Source organism: Leuresthes tenuis, unplaced genomic scaffold (genome assembly GCF_036924035.1).
Source record: "Leuresthes tenuis unplaced genomic scaffold, fLeuTen1.0.hap1 SCAF_24, whole genome shotgun sequence".
NCBI lineage: Eukaryota > Metazoa > Chordata > Actinopteri > Atheriniformes > Atherinopsidae > Leuresthes > Leuresthes tenuis.
Genome location: NW_027325378.1, coordinates 15,437,136 through 15,456,004, shown reverse-complemented (window position 1 = coordinate 15,456,004; position 18,869 = coordinate 15,437,136). Strand labels below are relative to the sequence as shown.

The 18,869-nt window shown below is 41.1% G+C and overlaps 1 protein-coding gene across 1 annotated transcript in view; it reads left to right on the top strand.

Annotated features, from left to right (window-relative positions):
* The window catches only part of zfhx4 (zinc finger homeobox 4), a 78,001-nt gene that overhangs the window by 42,843 nt on the left and 16,289 nt on the right, over positions 1-18,869 (top strand). Inside the window, 1 exon segment of the mRNA XM_072378760.1 lies at positions 16,758-16,856. Within this exon segment, the coding sequence (XP_072234861.1) occupies positions 16,758-16,856 (99 nt within the window).

Genomic DNA, 18,869 nt, shown 5'->3' with positions numbered 1-18,869 from the left:
TTTTTTTTTCATTGAAATTGGCTCCATAGTAGGCAAAAGCAAGTAAGCCTTTAGTTTAAGGACTCTCTATTTGTCTACATCTGCATGTGTATGTGGGATGTTAGGTTTCTGGGGCTACAACTCCTGACTCGAGCACTTTCTGTTCATTAGAGACTGGTATGAAAAAGATTAATTTAAGTGCTGACCGGTATCTTTCTCTTAAAGCCTGGGACTTGGAGCCGAGCCAGATAATTATAGGCTCATTTGGGAATAAGAGTTCTAATGCTTTGGACTTTATGTACATGTGAATGGCTTTCATTTAACAATTCTGATGCTGATTTTATGGCCCAATTAAGGATACAGGATTGCAAAGACACACTGCAAGGGTAAAGGTGTTTTGAACAAAGACAGGGGTGTCCATCTATTTGCAAGCACAGGAGTTAACAGTTGCTGTCTATACATCAAAAAACGTTTCACCATGATCTGTATCCCTAAGAAACAAAAACCCCACTGTGTCTACATTTCTGAGATAAACTGTGCCTCTCTGTGGGCAATTATAAGTGATAAAGAAAATTGAGTTTATAAAAAATGCCAGTTTGCATCAGAAGAGCAAGCATAAATGAATTGCCTCTCAACATGGAGGATTTGGAGGCCATTTTGCTTTGAGGGTCGTCCAAAAGTTATTAGAAAAATTAGATTTTTTTTGTGCTCTTCTCTACTTTGTAATGAAGTTACACCCTGAATGGAGCTGTTTAGTAAAGTTCAAGCCAAAAAAAAAAACAAACTATGACAGATTGCTAGTCACGGGTATTCCATCATCAGTTTTGTAATTTGAACAATTTGTTTAGCTGGATTTTTCGATGCATTAAGAGTCTCTGAAGTTTAGTTGTTTCAGTGATCTTTCTGTTGTTTGCTCGGTCTAAACCATTTGACCATTTGGTTAGCCACAAAGCATATTGTGATGAGGTGCACGTGTGGGCGCATGTTTTTCTATGTGTATCCTTGCCCATTAGCGCTGTGCTCCATCATGTGTAAAGCTTCTCATAAGCCAGACCGAGCAGAAACATGGGGCCATTTCTGCATACTTTACTTTGTCATTTTTGTTTCTTTCTGCGTTCTCTCTTTCCTTTTGTCATCAACCCTTCCACTACCCACACATCTCCATCCTCATTGCACCCCCCCCCCCCAACACACACACACACACACACACACCAGCACCCGACATGCACTAAAGAAAGGGGGGAGACCCCCTTTGTCTGAATCCCCCTTGTAAACAAAAGACCTCTTCTGACTTAGAGAGACGGACAACACTTTTATCATGTGCGCGTTGGTGTGTATGTGAGTGTGTGCGCGTGTCCAGAGCCTTTTGTTTTCTCTGAGTGATAAGGCTCTGGGACATTTTTGGTCTTTGTCAAATTAGTGAAGCCGTGCTAACCACTTACATAGCAGCTGTAGGCTAAAAACAGAGCCTAATGCACTCTTATTATCCCTGTCCTTGTATGAGTATATAGACGTGTTTGTGAGCTTACAGCAGGAAGTGATGGAATATGGTCTAAGAGTAAGTGTGCCATGCTTGTTTTCAGGTGCACCAGAAATCCTTGCTTCCAAATGTACCCAACCTAAACTGTGCGTGAACTAAGTCAAAGCACTGCAAACACAGAAAACAATCATCCAGTTTTCAAAGTTGGAAAAAGCTTTGCTGTTAGACCAAAGAGCGTTTTGAAGTGATGACACCAAAAGCAACCTTTAAGGTATTAGGTTTTCCCTCTTTTCTCAATTTCACTCCCTCATCTTATCCTTTTTTTTTTTCTTTACTCTGGGTGGCGGAGGTGGTTTTGCCATTCCAACGGTTCTCTTTTTTTTTTTTTTTGGGCAAGGTCTCTCTTCAGACAGAAGTCTATTTCCAGGGTTTGTCTCAGTAATTTGTGGCCATTATATAAACATTCATGGATGCCCAGAGGAGTTAGAGAAAGGATACAACACACACCCAGAACTAGCAAACCACTAGAGTTATAGAGCATAGAAGTGGCCATTTTGTCTTTCAAGTTAAAGGGGAGAGGATGAGCTGTGTTTCTCATGCATTAATACTTTAGATGTCTGTGTTTAGAACTGGCTTTAATAGATTAAGACAGGGAAATATAATGTGTATTGATTTAACTCCATACAGATGATTAAGTACAGCTATTTATTTGTAACCTTTCTATCTTCTATAATGTGCATCAAGAGGTATTTACATATTGTAAAAGTCCCCAGACTTTAGTCAGATGGGATCCATTCCTCGCATAATAAAAACTTGGAATGTTTTTATAATGTGCCCAACATGAGTAAAAATGTTGTTCCTGCTTAGAGCTATTCTGATGAGAGTGATGTGATTTTCCCCAAGAGGATTTTTGTGAACTATGTTTTTTTTTCTTCGATCGCTGTGCAATTAGTTGGAGACAATGCACTACATTTTAAATCATTTGTCAAATCAAAATAAGACACATTCATATATGTATATTATTATATTTTCAGCAAGTAGCAATTTACCCCAGATTTCCCAAAACCATATTCTCTATGGCTGAGGGAGTAAAAGATGTGGTCATTTTTTGAATAATTCCATCCAAGCAAATTATAATTACTTTGTGGTTTGTGTGTGCACAAAGAAAAAAAAGGGCAGCAGCCTGACTTGTGCTTCAGAAAAAAATGAGCTTCGTTCACCATAAACTATTTTTGAAATGGTGTGTCGGGGCGGTATGGGCTCAGGCCGATTGTTTTTCTTTTAGAGTTGAGCAGCTCTTTGGTGGAGGGGTATTACCCGGGCTAAATTGTTCCCTCATGTTTTCCGCCAAGGTTCTGTGCCCACCACACTGACAGTTATAATTTGCAGAAATTGCACTGATTATCTGCATTAGCATACCTGACCAGTGCCACATTAGTCTTATTTACAATACAAAGCTGCGAAGCTCTGAGGACGCATAATAAATATGACTTAACCCTTTGAAGAGGCGACTGGCATCAAAGGGCCACAATGTCTTTCACATCGGTGATATCACAAAGAGCTCAAGGCCTCACTCCATATGGAGCTGAAAGACTCAGAAAAGGAAGTGGTAAATGCAAGGTCTGAGAACCATATTGAAATCCGAGGGTTTTTGCATGTTTTCCTTTACAAGCAGGTTATTTTTTACCCTTGTCTTGCCATATTTTTTCATCTTTTAGCTCTTGTTCCCATTTTGTTTTTCTCTGCTTTTTTTCACCACAACACCCCCTTCACCCCTCTTCTTTATATTTTTCTTCCTCACCTCCATTCTTTTCCCTCCTCAATCCCTTCATACACCCCCTGTCCATTGACTCTTAACCACAGATGGACAAAACAATGGGCCATGTCACACAGCATTAAGACAAACAATCCGGTGATGGGAGGAGGGTTGCGTGGAGCCGGAGCCACGGTAACCAGGCAATACGCTCACTGGGTCCAAGCAGCCACTAATCTCGGACAGCAATGATACAATTCACAGATGGACATTGAAAGTAGCCTATATGCACACACTCACAACCACATGGAAAGAAAGAAGCAGGAGTATTATGAAGTAGTTTTGTCAGCCTACTTCTTGAAAGAGCTGAAAATTGTCTCCTTCTGGTGCTCCCTTCGTTTTCACTCTACACTGTGATTCCTTAACCTCATACATCAATAGGAGGTATGGAATTGATAGAAGCTATTGATTACCTATAGGCTAAGGCTAATCGTCGCTAACCAAAGGAAGCTTTGCAGTAAGAGCAGCTGTCAGAGGCTTGCCGTGTGTGTGTGTGTGTGTCAGAGTGGGTGTTTGTATCTATGTGACCCTCCCGGGTTTCAGTAGCAATAGCTGTTCCTCTCCATTGTTTACTTACAGCAGACTAATGGCCTAACAGCAAGGCAGCACATGTTAAAAAAAGAAACATTCAGGACAGTGCTTCTCTTTCCAGAATAAGAGAAATGTATGTTTTGTCTGCCCAAAAGAAACACTGAGAGACAAGCCAAGTTTCACCTCCCCACCTGTGTGAGTAAGAACCATCTCCCTCTCACTTCTTTTCTTCATCTCCCTAATAGGAAATTTGAGCACACTGTGTGAGATTAAAGCAGAGAATCAATGCCTTGTGAGCAATCATTTCCAGACAAATCTCTTTCATCCCCCCCTTCCCTTCCTACGTTCTCTCATTCGTTTTTTTTCTCCCACCTCCTAATGCTAACAGGGGGTCTTGTGTCATGACATCCCTTTTGCTTTTATCATGTCCTAATAACGCTCTGAAAATAGAGAGAGAGAAGGAGGAATGTGACAGAGAGAGAAAAACGACGCTGAGAAAAAAAATGAACAAGAGATGGATAGACTGATAAAAATCCATTGAATGAGCATGGATCTTGATTTGTGCTTTGATGTGGATGTCTTTGTGCAAATTAGAAAAATATGCCCGCTGCTTTAGTCATCTTGAAACTTTTCATAAGGTGCTGTCTCCTTTTGCCTTTTTTTTTTAAAGGATAGAAGGAATGAAAGGGAAAAAAAGAGTGACAAGTAAGGGCATAAAAATATACATTTTGCCAAATTTGGGTGACTGAGCAGAGATACAAAGAGGTACTGGAGAGCAGTTATTGCATAAAGATTTAGTATGAAAGAAGCACCTCATACGAGGCTGATGATAGATAGAAAATATAAAAGAACACTAGATATATCGAGAAAAGATGATGGCGTGTTTGCATGGTTAGGCTTACAAGGTGCTTTACCCATGATGGTGCATAGAGCTAATGGGCAGGGATGCACACATACACACACACATACCTTGGCCAAGCCTTTGTTTCAAAAGCAGGTTAATGGGGAGTGAGGAAGAGGAGCATTGCAATTTTCTGCTCTTTAGGCACCAGAGAATTCTCCTCAGTGAAAGAGAGACCAAACTCACGGTGTAATAGGCATTTTACACCCTCATCACCCCTTGCACATGCACACAAACATGAACACACACTCACCAGAAAAGCATGGAGTGAAATAGGCATTCTATAGTGTGTATTGCCAGTCCCCAGAGTGCCAGTAAGTGTAAGACATTCATAGAGTCGGCAATGAGACAATCAGCATGCTGAAATTGAAATCTTGTCTTGAGTCACACAGGAGAGGAGGAAGAGGAGTGGAGGGACGGGGTAGAGGAGGTGTAGACTGGAGGAAAAGAGATGGGAACAGATGGCAAGTGAAAGGAGAGATGCAAAATAAGAAGAGAGGAGAGACAGAGGGGGAGGAAATGGGAACTGATGTTTGTTTAATTGCTTCATAAGTGATGACACAGATAATTATGTCAAAAAAGGAGATGTTCCTCTTAGGCAGGGCCAATGAACAGCTGTAACTGTTGTTTATGTGTGTGTGAGTTGTGCTGTCTCTCCCTATAGCCCCATCAACTGTTGTCCCCTCCAGCCACATCAAGTATAGGACACCATTAAAGCGTACGTACGCTTTGTGTCACATCAAATCATTCAGCTTAATTAACAGAAAAACACACACTCAAAGCACACATACACTTATCGTTTTGAATCATTTTAATTACTCTGTAACATCCTGATTATTAATATCTCTGCTTCATATACCTGGGGATATGAAGATGAGTGTGTTCATCTAGATATCCTGTGCTGTGTGTTTGCAGGCGTGTATGCCAGTGTGTGTGAGTGATGCTCCCTTGACTTCATATCTAATTGTCTTTTTTAATGACAATATTCTGCTGTGTGCCGGCTGTATGTAATGAGTCAGGGTGTGTCAAAGTGCAGGCCTGAGCTGTCCGCTTGAGTTAAGCTCTTCCTGTCGACTGTAGAGGCCTCCAGCATACACACTCGTGTACACACTGTGAGACACAGTATCAGTGTGGGAGTTCCTGTATCTGACATGAGATTAAGAAGGCCAAGTGGAGGAACGTCGAAGAGCTGCCCTGTTGCATTTGCAAGGAGGAAAAGGGACCATCCTGTCACGCACACACAACACACACATGCAAGCATCCTGAGCTGTAAGTGAGCAGTAACCTCCCTTACATTATTCACAGTGGCCGAGTGATCGAAGCCTGGTTCAATAGCACTAAAGCGGCGCACGCTGGAGAGATTTGTCTTACAAAACCTTGACACACACAGAGGCGCACATATGCTCTCACACACATTGATTTTTGGTGGTGGGAATCTCCTAGGCTTTGGACAAAAGACAGGGACGTAAGAGGGGCTTCCCCCGTCAGAACAAGCATCTGACAAACTCACACATACACACCACTACGCTGTCTCATTCTGAAATGTACTTGCGCAGGCAAGGCACAAAGAAATGCTGTAAGGACATGCTTAATTCTCATGAAATAAGATTCGATGATAACGATGGTGTCTGATGCTTGCATTAATAAGAAGACGAAAGAGAAAGTTGTGGATGGGAGACGAATGATCAGCTTCTTATATCTGATGCGGTTTCATTTACCCAAAGATGAGCTGATGGTGAAATAAAAAGCAAGATAAAAAGTCTAACTGATCATGTTTCTTTTTTGCTGACTCCCCTGTTTTGCATTTTACCATCAGTGGGCTTTTTGCAAGAGAGGCAGAAAAAAAAATCACGCATTGCCTGATATGTCAAATCTGTCTTTTACAGTGTATATGAGGGAGCGAGAGAGAGAGCGAGCGAGAGAGAGAGCATGTATTTCTGCACAGGAGTGTTCAAACTGAAGCCTTCACTTGGATGGCAATTTTTCACTTCATTCAGTTTTCCTTCTTGCTTCAGAGCGGCACAAGCAGCCTAAGACGTACCATCCCCTCTGGCCTTTCTTTTTTTTTTCTTTTGACATATTAACATGTATCGACAAGCCCACACTTGCATGCCTGTAAACAGTGTGGCATAAACACACACATAAACACACCTCTGTCCCCTGAAGACATGTGATCAACCAGACCCAATCCCTTGTAATCATCTGGAGCTCCCTCCACGCACCCACATATCGCTCCGCTTCAATCCCGAGTAATGGTTTGGGGCAGGGGGCTGAGGCAGTGGGCTTCTTTCCCTTAGCCCCAGTGTCTTAAGCTGCCATTGATTAAATGTTAACTGATATACTCGGCCCTGGCAATCTTGTTAGAGCTGGAGCAGGCAGGCAGCTCGACAGACAGTTTAGGACCCGCACCCACCTGATCAATACCACAGATAAAGATTTCATCCATCAATGAGCTCCCAAAACAAAAGGTACCTGATACCTGATTAGGCCCACAGGGACATAGACATGTACACACACACACACAGATTTGAACATGTAAACATGCTTTCACATGTGCACGTGGACTGAAGCCCACAATGAGATGTTATACACTCTTGGATCAGAAATAAATACATCATTTAAAAATCTGGAAGCCGGATTGTGTACAAGCACACACCTCACACCGACACGCAAACCCACATACACATTCTTTCCACTCACTTATTTTGTCCAGAATAATACCTCCAACAACTCCATCTGAAGTCAATCAGTTCCACACCTAATGACATAATCACAATAGATACACACATGCACACACGTACATATGTGCAGTCAAGTCTTTAAATAAGACAGCTCTGACTTTTCCTGGATTAAGGTTAATTATGCTGTGTTAGTCCACTTAGGTGTGTGTATTTGTTTGTCCATGCAAAGCTGCAGGCACATTTTCACAGATGTGCATCTGAGTGTGTGTGTCTCCTCTCAAATGCATGTGCATTTAGATCTCCTGTGCATGCCAAAGGCACCGCAAAGTGGCCGAATCAATGTCTGGGCGACCACCACTGTTAAAGTGTATCAATAATGTTCCCCTATCTTCTTTCCAACCTATTGTCACAGGGCAGCTTGAAAGTCCATGCCGAGCCGCAATTAAGACTTAATTATAAATCAATATTAGAAGTCATTTGAATATTGATTTTTGCGTTTTCCTCAAATTGTTAACATATTCTACACCCTGTCTTTCCCTTCTTTTTTTTTTTTTTTTGGTTCAAGTAGAATCAATACTTCCCCTTACAGTCATCCGAGAAGTGCTGTGGCATAATTGGAGCCAAAAACACAACAGGATGTCTTTATGGGGTTTGATTCTCAAGGGTGGCTAGGGGGTTGAAAAATGTCACAGCTCCTTAAATTCTGATGGCTTTTTTTGAAAAAAGCTAATGATACTTTGATAATGAACAGTGATCTCATCTTGGGAGATTTTGGGTGGCATTTGTTGTCACAATTCCAAAATTAATTTCCATAATTTTCACGGCTGACATTTCCTTTGATAGGACGCTGTATCAGAGCACACTCCAAAAATGATATCAATGCAGCCGGATAACCTGCATTTCATTTGATTAAATTTTTTCTTTGCCGTTTTATTTTCCTACTCAGCCATTTTGAGGTACTGTGAGATTTTCAAGTGGCGTGTCAGAGGCTGGGAGCCTAATGCATGGAAACATGGAGCTTTCTGTTTTCTGACGACTAGCAGAGATAAGATAGAGATATGGCCCTAGCACTGGCTCAAATCTAAAACAGATCCTCCTTAGGGGGGTTGGGGGAGTTAAGAAAGTGAAGGAAAGGAGAAGGGGAAGGGAGGAGGTAGCAAGAAAAGGGAATATTGTCAATCCTCTAAGTGTCTAGCAGCGTCTCTCTTTCTTTTCCTCTTTCTTTTGCTCTTTCTCTCCCCCACTCTCTCTCAGTAATCTGATTTATTTGAAGCATATGTGTGCTGCTCTGTCTTTGTCTGCTTCTATTAGGGCCAGTGGGGGCCCATATGACATTGTTTAGCCAGTAATGAAATGGACATTTTTTGCATGTTTTTGAAAAAGTCAGGGGAAAGCCAACACTCCTTATTTGTAACTGTCTCCCGAATACCATCTCCAGGGCAGTCAATACCATCTCCAGGCTTTAGGTCTATGTATTTGTGTATGTGTGTTCTACACTTTGTATTCAAACTCTCCACGTTTCCAGGTTCCGTTTGGTTATTTTGGAGATTATTCTAAGCAACCAAATGAATGATTTGGGTTGAAGATATTTCTTTTTTCACCATCGCTGACACTATCGGTATGATGGAGAGTTCTTTCATTCTGTCTAACCTCAACACATAATAAGGCCATGATGATGCACACATTTTTGTTTAGCACATTCTTCTATAGCAATAGACCGGTCACACAGAAGTTGTTAAGTGCTAATGGAAGCTATGTGGCATTTGGGGCTAGACTGAATAATCATTAAAAAGGAATGTTGTCAATGAAGAGCAATAGAAATGTTCAAAATGACTGACATTTTAAAAAGTATAAGTCCTTCAATTGAGGACTTTGTAGATGTTACTTTTTTACAAAATATTATTCACAACTGAGGAGAGTTACAACAATAGTCTATATTATCATTTTATAGCTGTATTTATTTGTTCTTTTTATATTCATAGATGTTTCCTTTGTTTTCCATCCAGGATTACAATTTTGTTTTTGATGGCTCTGAAAGCAGATGGTTTTTGCTGCTAAAAATGGGACAGTAGCCCAATAGGATAAAGATCTGTTTAAGCATTATCCATTTGGCCATTGCCCGTCACAGACCTATTTTAAACATAAACACACACACATGCACGTACACACACACACACTCTCTCTCACACACACACACAAACATGCAAACACACAAACACACATCATTCGCTCAAACCATGGCAGCTATTATATTAGATTCCCTTTTTTCAGGCCTTGTATTAGTTCCGGGAAAATAAATAAACCTTAAATGCATGACAAGGACCAGTCTGGTCAATTCCAAACTATATCTGTCCTGCTTGTATCTTTGTTTACTGGGGTAGTGACGGATGGAGAAATAGAGGGATAAATGAAGGCGCAGAGGAACAGACAAGATAGGTAAATGGATGGATAGCTGTGTGAAAAGATGGAAAAATAGATGGACAGATAGATAGATAGGTGGATAGATAAATGGGTAGATAGATAGACAGATGAATGAGGCAGGGAGATCTTGTTGGGCTGATAGAGTTGAGCAGGTATGCCGAGAAACAGCTGCTTTCTTCATTAGGTTCATCTATTGATCTCGGACCCTTGTTGTGTGTGCATGTGTTTGTGTTTCGGTGTGTGTGTGTGTGTGTGTGTGTGTGTGTGTGAGCGAGACAGAAAGAAGAGAAAGACAGGAGCCTCTGTAGATAAGTGCTGGTAATAGAACAGAATGAATTCTTATCACAGAGATGGGAAGGCCATTAACCCTCAACTCCTAGTTCTCTCTTTCTGTTGCTGTCTGATCTAACTCCCTTTCTCTCTTTCTGTTTCTCCCTTCTTCCATCTCCCGGTCTGAACCTGACAGGGTCACGTTGCCAAATGTGTGCGATATTTCCACTATGTGTGCAACTCTCAAAGAGTGCTTGTGTGTGTTTTTCGGCTGCCGTTGTGCACACTGCCCCATCGGCCAGATGTTTATAATCAGGGGGAAGATAAATATTGGACCACGGAATCATAAGAGACCAGGAAAATAGAGAATAGAGAAAGAGATGGGAGGAGATGAAACAGAGGAGAGGAATCTTCTTTTCAAATTATTCTTAAATCCCTCAGTAAGCTTGCCGTGCCGCCTCCTCAATTCACCTACTCAGCCTAAGGTGATTCAAACAGCCGAAATGCAATATGGCTGTTGTGTAAGATGCAGGTGTTTGTGTGGTTGTGTGCACACACATGTTGAGGTATATAGTAGCTGTGCTAACCTATTGTTTAAAGCCAGGTGTTGCTGCTTTTTTTCCCCTTTTTTTCTTTTTTTTACCACTGAACCTTTTGAAGCTGTATTTTTGCCCTGTGAAAACCTTTTGTATTTGCCATTAAAGAATCATTAACATTACTGTGCCAACACACACATACACACACACACACACGCACTCCAGTGCCCACAGCACTGAAAATGAAAACCCCCTCTTAACACGAAACAACAGTTTCTTTCTGCGCAGCAAGCAAGACGTGCAAGCCTTTAATCTTGGCTATGTTTATTCATATGATTTTCTTTTTACCGCTTATTTTTTTCAAAAGAGTAATAGGTGTTTTGTTAGTCGCCTGCAAGACAACGGCGCGGGCAATTTGAGCAAAAGAAAATACAATGAAGTGTCTCAGGAAGTCATAATTGACAACAACAAAGCAAATTTGGAGCCGCTGATACAAGCGTTTTTGTTTTTTTTTTTTGCTATATTTTTCCTTTTAAGACAAAGTAATTTTTTCAGCTCATTCTGTCAGTTCAACTTATTGACATTCACACCAGGAGCGAATTAAATGTGACAATTCTATTGTCTGGCTTTCAGAGTCGACCTGAAACAATATACATTTTCTGCTGGTGTAATAAGTTTTCATGTGTTTTAAGCAATAAATGGCTGAGTGTGGGTGGATTTGAGAGTGCGGATGGAAACACGTGTGTTTGCTTGCGCTGGTGTGTTTACATGTTAGCATGTGGGCTGTGGACTTTAGTGCATGAAATACAGTGAAAGCTGTGTGGGAGTAAATGTGCGTTATGTGCAGTGGGTTTCATTGGTAGAAGTGTGTGTGTTAGTGTGGGTGCGTGTGTGTGAGTGAGTTATTCCCAGGCCCTGTGCAGGAGCTGTAGACCCTCTCCTCTGGGTTGATGTTTAGTATTTTAGACATGCTACATTAACAACATCTGGTTAAGATCTAAATGCTTGTTAAACACGCTGAAATTCGGGGGGAAAGGTACTCGGAGAACGAGGGGAAAGAGGGGGGGATAAAGAAGGAGAGTAGGGTAAATAAAGATTTGAGGGTGAGAGAACGAGAAGGAAGGAGATCAGTAAGTCTGTAAGGTTATTACTCTGGCAGTATTACCACTGGCCCTTGACTGTATGTGTATATATATATGTGTGTGTGTGTGTGTAAGTGCATGTGTGTGACTGTGTGGGATGGTGTAATGTTTCAAAGCTTTCCCCTTAAAACCTAGAGGCCAAACTAGAGCCACGCGCGCGGCGCAGGAATGTGACATCACAGGGCCCCTGCTGCTTGTACACACACACACACACACACACACACACACACACACACACACACACACAGTACACGTACACGTGGTCTCACAGGGGACATGACCAGAGTTGTAAGAAGAAATCAGCATCAACATCATGCCTAACTTGAGGAGACATGGCAGTCAGGGGTGTTGCACAAAACATTAGGGCTACATTACTACCACAGATACGTTGGACACAAAGCATCTAGTCAGTATAACACACTTCTAATATTGTACTCTTTACCATATAGTGATCATTTTTTAATCTATTTGTTATAGCATTTCTCTTATGGTTCTTACATTTTTTATTTGTCATCAACTACAGTGTCAGTTGCTCCACTTTCATGATACATGTGATGTAAGATAAATAAAATGTTAAGGAAGAAATTTTCCTTTCACTTTTTTACCCCCTTAATGAGCACCATCCTAGCCCTAAGGAAGCAAATTAGAGGCCTCTCAGTTCAGTTAATGAATTCAGCCATTTCGGAGCCTCTGCGTCCAGTTTCCTGGCGTGGCATTGCTCTGCAGTTGTGTGCTGTATGACTGAGTCCTCCACCGGGCACATAATGACCCGGCATGGCGGTTATGGGCCCTTAGGGAGAGACGGGAGGGGTAGTGAGTGGTCTCAGAGCAGGTCATTATACAGCTAGAGGGCATACACACACACACACACATAAACACTTCACTGACACTTTCAATATATTCTTCATTGTCTCCTTCTCCCATATGTCTATTGCTTCACTTTTCTCTGTCCAAACATCTCTTTTTACAAATCTTTTACTGTATCTATCTATTCAAATACATGTTCTTTTGTGTAAATGAGTTTTAGCAATATTTTGTAAGGAAATAGTTCAGAACGTCAAGATTTTGTTTTTGTAGCAGTGTGTGTGACCATTTTAGTTTCTTTTTTTTTTTACATCGGATCGATCTTTATACAGGGGTCTTATAGGTCACATCGACTTCCAATTAATCATTGAATATAAAACTAAATAGATTTGTCTCTAAGTCTGATCAAGAGTCACATAATTATTCCTCCTCTGCAATGGTTAAATATAGGCTTGTGTCAGTTGCAGGGTAATCGAACCCAGGGTCTGTGGTTAACTCAAGCCCACCGGCCGGCTTTAATGTTCCGACTGACCCACATCAAAGAGAGTCCCACCAGGCTGCCAAAATCACACACCCTCCGCAGCCTGGACCACTCTCTCTGTATGTGTGTGCTCACGCAAAGAGGCAGAGGAAGGTGACTGCAAAAGTTTTGCTCTGCGTGTCCTCTGGTAGTGATTAAGTTGATGGTTAAAGAACCCTCCTGCAGAACCCTGTGTTTCTTTCACACATACAGACATGCACTGGCTCACTCACTTGATCAATGGTATATATCCACACAAACGATGTGAAACATGCACACGTACACATGCACTCATGTACACACAAATGTGGTGTGTAAGTGTCAGGGTCAGTCAGAGGGCAGACGCTGAGCTGATGTATGGAGAGCGCTTGTCTGGGAATGTCCTTAGTGTGGAAACACATTCCCTGTATGCGCGCACACAAGCACACCACAGATAGAACTGACGAGAAAAAGACAGGAGTGAAAAAAATGCTGATGAGGCCCAGATGATCAGCTCTCCTTTTCTTTCTTCATTCTTCCTTCACCCACTCTTCACCCTCATTCTTCCTTTCCTTCCGTCTTTCTGTTAATTTTAAAGTTCATCTTCTGTTGTCTCTTGCTACAGGTAGACTGCCCCCTAGAGGTTAGTTAAAATGGGGTTTAGTACACCATTTTTCCTTTGTAACTGTCATTTTTCTTCATAGAAAAGGGGTTGTCTATTTTCTTAGTCTATCCAGTTGAAAAAATAAGTTGAAATACAAGTAATGTTTTTTGTAAACACCACATTAAGAAGTTTACAGAGTAATAAATGTTGTCAAGCGTACCGTGAAAAAGGTTACTCAGGTTTTTTTAAAGTCACAAAAAATCTATGAAATTAGATATTTTGCATTATATGCTAAGCTACAGTATTTGATTATGACTATTTTTTTATATAACCATAAATCTGTTGATCTGTTATAGTATATGCACAATTTCAGTTTTGGTCTTTTTCTTTGCTGCTCCACCCCCCCACGTTTTGTTTTTTTTTCATTTCTATGAAACATACTGCTCTATTTGTGCCATTTTCCTTGCTTTTGCTTTCAAAGTCAAATATGAACTTTACATAAACCAGAGATTAAGAACTTTCAAACCTTCTAAAAACACCATTACAGCCAATCATACAATCACATCCTAATGTATACAGAAGCAGTTTCCCTTCTCTTTCAGACCATATGAAGGTGAGATGAATTAAACTACGAACATGGACGCTGCAGTACCAGCAGTGAAAATTGCAATTTCTGCAGCCCGAGCTCTCTCGGCTGACAGGAGATATTTCATCTCCGTTGTCACCAATGTATTAATAAAACATCAGGAGCAGAGTGCAGTCCCAGTCTATTTCTCTTTCACACCTAAACACACACACATGTACACATACACAGAGTGTGTGCACACACACTCATGTGCAAATCCAAGACTATAACAATGCCCCTAAATGCAAACACACACTGACACAACAGCAATTGTCTCCACAATCATATGCCAGCATCTGCCATAAAATTTTCATGGTGTCTATAATGTCCACTTAATGTGTTGCTGCTTAAAGCAACGGCGCCAGTGCTCAGTCTATGTGTCTGTCTGTCTGTCTGTCTGTGTTTTCAACAAGAGGTATGTGAAAGGGTTAATCATATCATGTTTCTTCACTGGGGATTCACAGCACCCTTTTGCACATCATACAGTGGTCAAAATGATTGCACTGTATGCAAATGCAAGCTGAACTCAGCGTACCCTTTGCCTGATTTCTGAGAATATGACTCTGTGTGTGTTCTTGTTTTTCTGTGTGTGTGTGTGTGGCGAAATATGGTTATTAAGGCAGCGCAGGATTGATTAGCGCAGCTTTTTTTACACACACCAGTTTCCTTCTTAGGCAGAGTGAGGGGTTTTGTGATGAGGGAGACCCCCCGCCCCCTACCCCATTTTAAAAAACGTGACATTTTTAACGCTTTTCTGTGTCCTTTTGTGTGTATGTCATTGAAAATGATACTGTGTGTGTTTGTGTGTATGATTTGATGCTTGTTTGAAAGTGTATCACTTTGATTTTGCATTGGTGTTCTTGCCCTGAGATGGAGGCAGTTTGCGTTGGTGTGTGTGCATGTGTGTAAGAGTCTGTGTGTGTGTGTGCACATGCCTGGTTATCTGGCCTCTCTCAGACTGCTCAAAATTCATTACAAAGTGACATCAGCCTAGCCGGAGACAAATGATGGCTGGATGAAAGGGAGCGCTGGGGCTCGGCTAGGATTAGTGTTAGCTTGTGCTGGCGACACATACACACACACATACACACTTATACACATACACACACACACGCACACTTTAATCCACTGGCAGAACACTGCAGATACACAGAATTATCAAACAAGGGGCTGAACTCTCAGAGATGGGCAGGCTAATCTGCTAATAGTGCAGAGTTGCACGTGTGTGTTGGTTTGTGTAGGTGTGTATTCATGCCCACATATTCTTAACTGAGTTATACAAAAATACACATTATCTGTGTACAGTATAGCTGTGAGTAAGACCTAAACAATTTTGTGATTTTGCCTCTCATATTTACTTTATTAATTTACTTTTCTTTTTCAGTTTGACGTTTTAGTAAGTAACCTAATGTTGGATATTTTATTGGTTATCAGTAATTTTCCAGCAGTTAAAGTAATGAAGTAAATTGAAATGTTTGTCATAAATGTTGTTTTTATATCAAGTTTAGTGTTTCTGATGTGCTGTCCAACCTGGCATAGCAATTCAAATGAATTCGAGAAAAAAGACCGATTCTTTTTATTCTCTGGTTGGAAAACCCAAGATTTATTCATCATTATAAACCAACATTGTAAAATGTTTTTGCAAATGAAGACATTTTATGTGTTGTCTAAACACAATTTGACATTGTTTTGTTGTCTCATAACTGCTTGCTTTCAGGCCTTGAACGTATTATAGGTAGCACGGCAGGGTCATTTTTCTTGGAACAAGTGCTCAAGTCAAACATTATTTGCTGGTTTGATATGCTGGTTGCTAACATGTGACCCATGTGTTAAAAAACTAATATGATATATCAGAGAAAATATCTGCACCATTTCTCAAGTCTAACGCCATAAAAGATTGCATTATCAGTGCTCGTTCTGCACCCATCAAATACTGTTTTTAGACAGCATGAAATGTGAAAAAAAGAACACTTTATTAATCCCAAAGGAAAATGAAAATATTGCAATATTTGATTTTTTTAATTCATAGTAATTAACTCAGAATTATTCGTCATAAGCAGGTGTTGACTATGACTATTGTTGCTGGTAGAAATGATCTCCTGAGCGTGTGTCCTTTGTTGGAGCAGAGCTGAAGAAGCCTCTGGCTGAACACATTCCATTGTTTCCTCACTGTGTTGTGTAGAGAGTGGGCAATATTGTCCATTATTTTCATCAACTTTTGCAGCATTCTTCTTTGCACAATCAGTTCCAGGGGCTCTAGAGCAGTCCCCAGCACAGAGACAGTTTTTTTGTTTGTTTTTTAATCAGTTTGTGCAGTTTCTTTGAAACACTGCCTCTGATGCTGCTGCACTCTCCTCCACAGACCCATAGAAGATGAGTGGTGAAGACACTGAAGTACATATGTTTCCTTTGGAAGTATGGCCTTCCTAGGCATTATAAGTAATGCAGTATTCTAATGTGTGTGTTTTTAGAAGAGACAGCTGAGGACAGTGAGAAACCACCTCGTTCCTCATCCAGGCCTGGGCTCAACCTGACTGACCGAGACTTGACTGACAGCAGGAGAACCGACCGTAAGCTCACACACACATACTGGAAACACACACAGATGCACAACCTTAGAAAATACATGAATCGTAACATTCTCATCGGTTCCAAGTTATTGTTCATCTGTGTCGCTCCCTCAGATAAGATTCTAACGTGTGTGTAACATGTGCATACTGCTTACTAGCCTCCATGTGACCTGCTTTAATCGTTTCCATCTGACAGAATAAGAAAGAGAGACAGAGAGAGACGAGGAGAGGGGGAAATAAGGAGAGAGAAAAATGGAGAGAAACAGAGAGGGATAAGTTGAGTGTTGTGGATATTACCAGGCAATGTCCAGGCCCCAGATTATTTTTTAATCAAATCAGTTTGCGTGCTTGTAATTTATAAGCGCCTTGCATTAATCTTTCCTCGTTCTTGTGCCCTCTCCGATGACATATTAATTTTTCATAAGCGCAGGATTAGATGGGGGGGGCTGTGTATATGTTTTTCTAATATTGCACTGTATCCCTGCAACCCCTAAATGAGTTCTTTCTCCTGAACCATCCCTGCATTTTTCTTTCTCTCCCATTTTTATCCAGACTCGATCCATCCCTTAATTGTTGTCCAATCTGTGACCCCATCACAGGCATTGCCTCAGATTGAAAAATAGCAAAAGATAGGAAGTGGGAATAAGAAACTTTTCATTAATTTGTACAAATAGCAGGGAGGGGCAACAATCTGTAAAAGGCTGCTTGGTGTTTTTGTTATTTTGGGCGAGGTATTGAGCACATAAAGCCTCTGCTGTTAGGCTGTGGTCGGGATAGCCCTGGCTTTGTTAGATTTGATTTGCCCAAATAAGAATTTATATGGTCTTCTTATGTATGAGATGGAAATCCATGGCTGGGAATGAATATTGCATGGGATCTCTCTACACCTTTCTTTTGCTTTTTTTTTTTTTCATTATGTGGGGTTCTCATTCTTCCTCTCTTAACTAATGTCTCCTGCTTTTTCTCTTTTACGCCCACCCCAACTCAGACACATACACACCTTCTGACTCCCGCCCTCTACATGCTCTATCCATCTGAAGCTCCCTCCCCAACTCTGCTTCCTAGCATACCATACCTAGCTCCATAATGTGAGGCTCAATGAGGCAGAAGGAGAGCTCAGCGAGGCTGGGGCCTATTAGTTTAGCTAGTCATCTATCTTTCAGCTCTATCTCTCTGACAGGCCCGTCTGACGGACTGGCGGGGAACCACCATCCATGCATTTACTGCTACATATTACCAGCAGCATCATTTAACACCAGAAAACACATGTAAAAAGACAAAGTGACTGAATGTTCAAGTCCGTCCTACTTTACAGCGTGCTCTCATACTGTATATGAATGTTCGTGTGAGTATAGTGAAATCTTTTTTTAAAAAAGGCACACGCATCTTGAATCTTTGAATCTTTGTGAATAATGTCTTGTTCAAATCGTTGAGCGGTCAGGTGCTGGTTTGTCTAGAAAGCCAAATAAAACAGTACTAGTGCTTCAGTATCATTTGGATTAAAGGCGGTTTTGGGACGTCACATCTTAGAAAGTTCAAGGGGAGACGCTAGAGCTTTTTTTATTTTTCCTTTTTTTGAAAAATGGGCATCTTGTCCATCAGCCCCAAATCTCAGGCAAGCTAGAAATGTTGGGATATTTGTGTGTGTGTGTGTGTGTGTGTGTGTGTCCATATGGAGATCTCCTGGGAAGGGATTACAGTGTGACCAAGTGAGCAGTGTGTTTGTGCGCTACATCTCTAAGACCAAGATCCCTAAAACAAAGAGGGGCAGATAGAAAGAGAGACAGAGTAAGAGATGGATGGAGAAAATGAGAGAGAGAGATTTGAAGGGGGGGGGGGGGCTTGTAGAGACAGAAAGAGCTGTTTTTCCTTGCTTCATTTACATTGTCTTTTTTAATCCGATGTCACTTTAGATTAATTATAATCCATGTTTCGTTTTTCATGCAAATGCCCTTGATGTGGATTACTTCCAGATTGCTTTGTGCTGTGTGTGTGGATGGCACATGTCGCCAC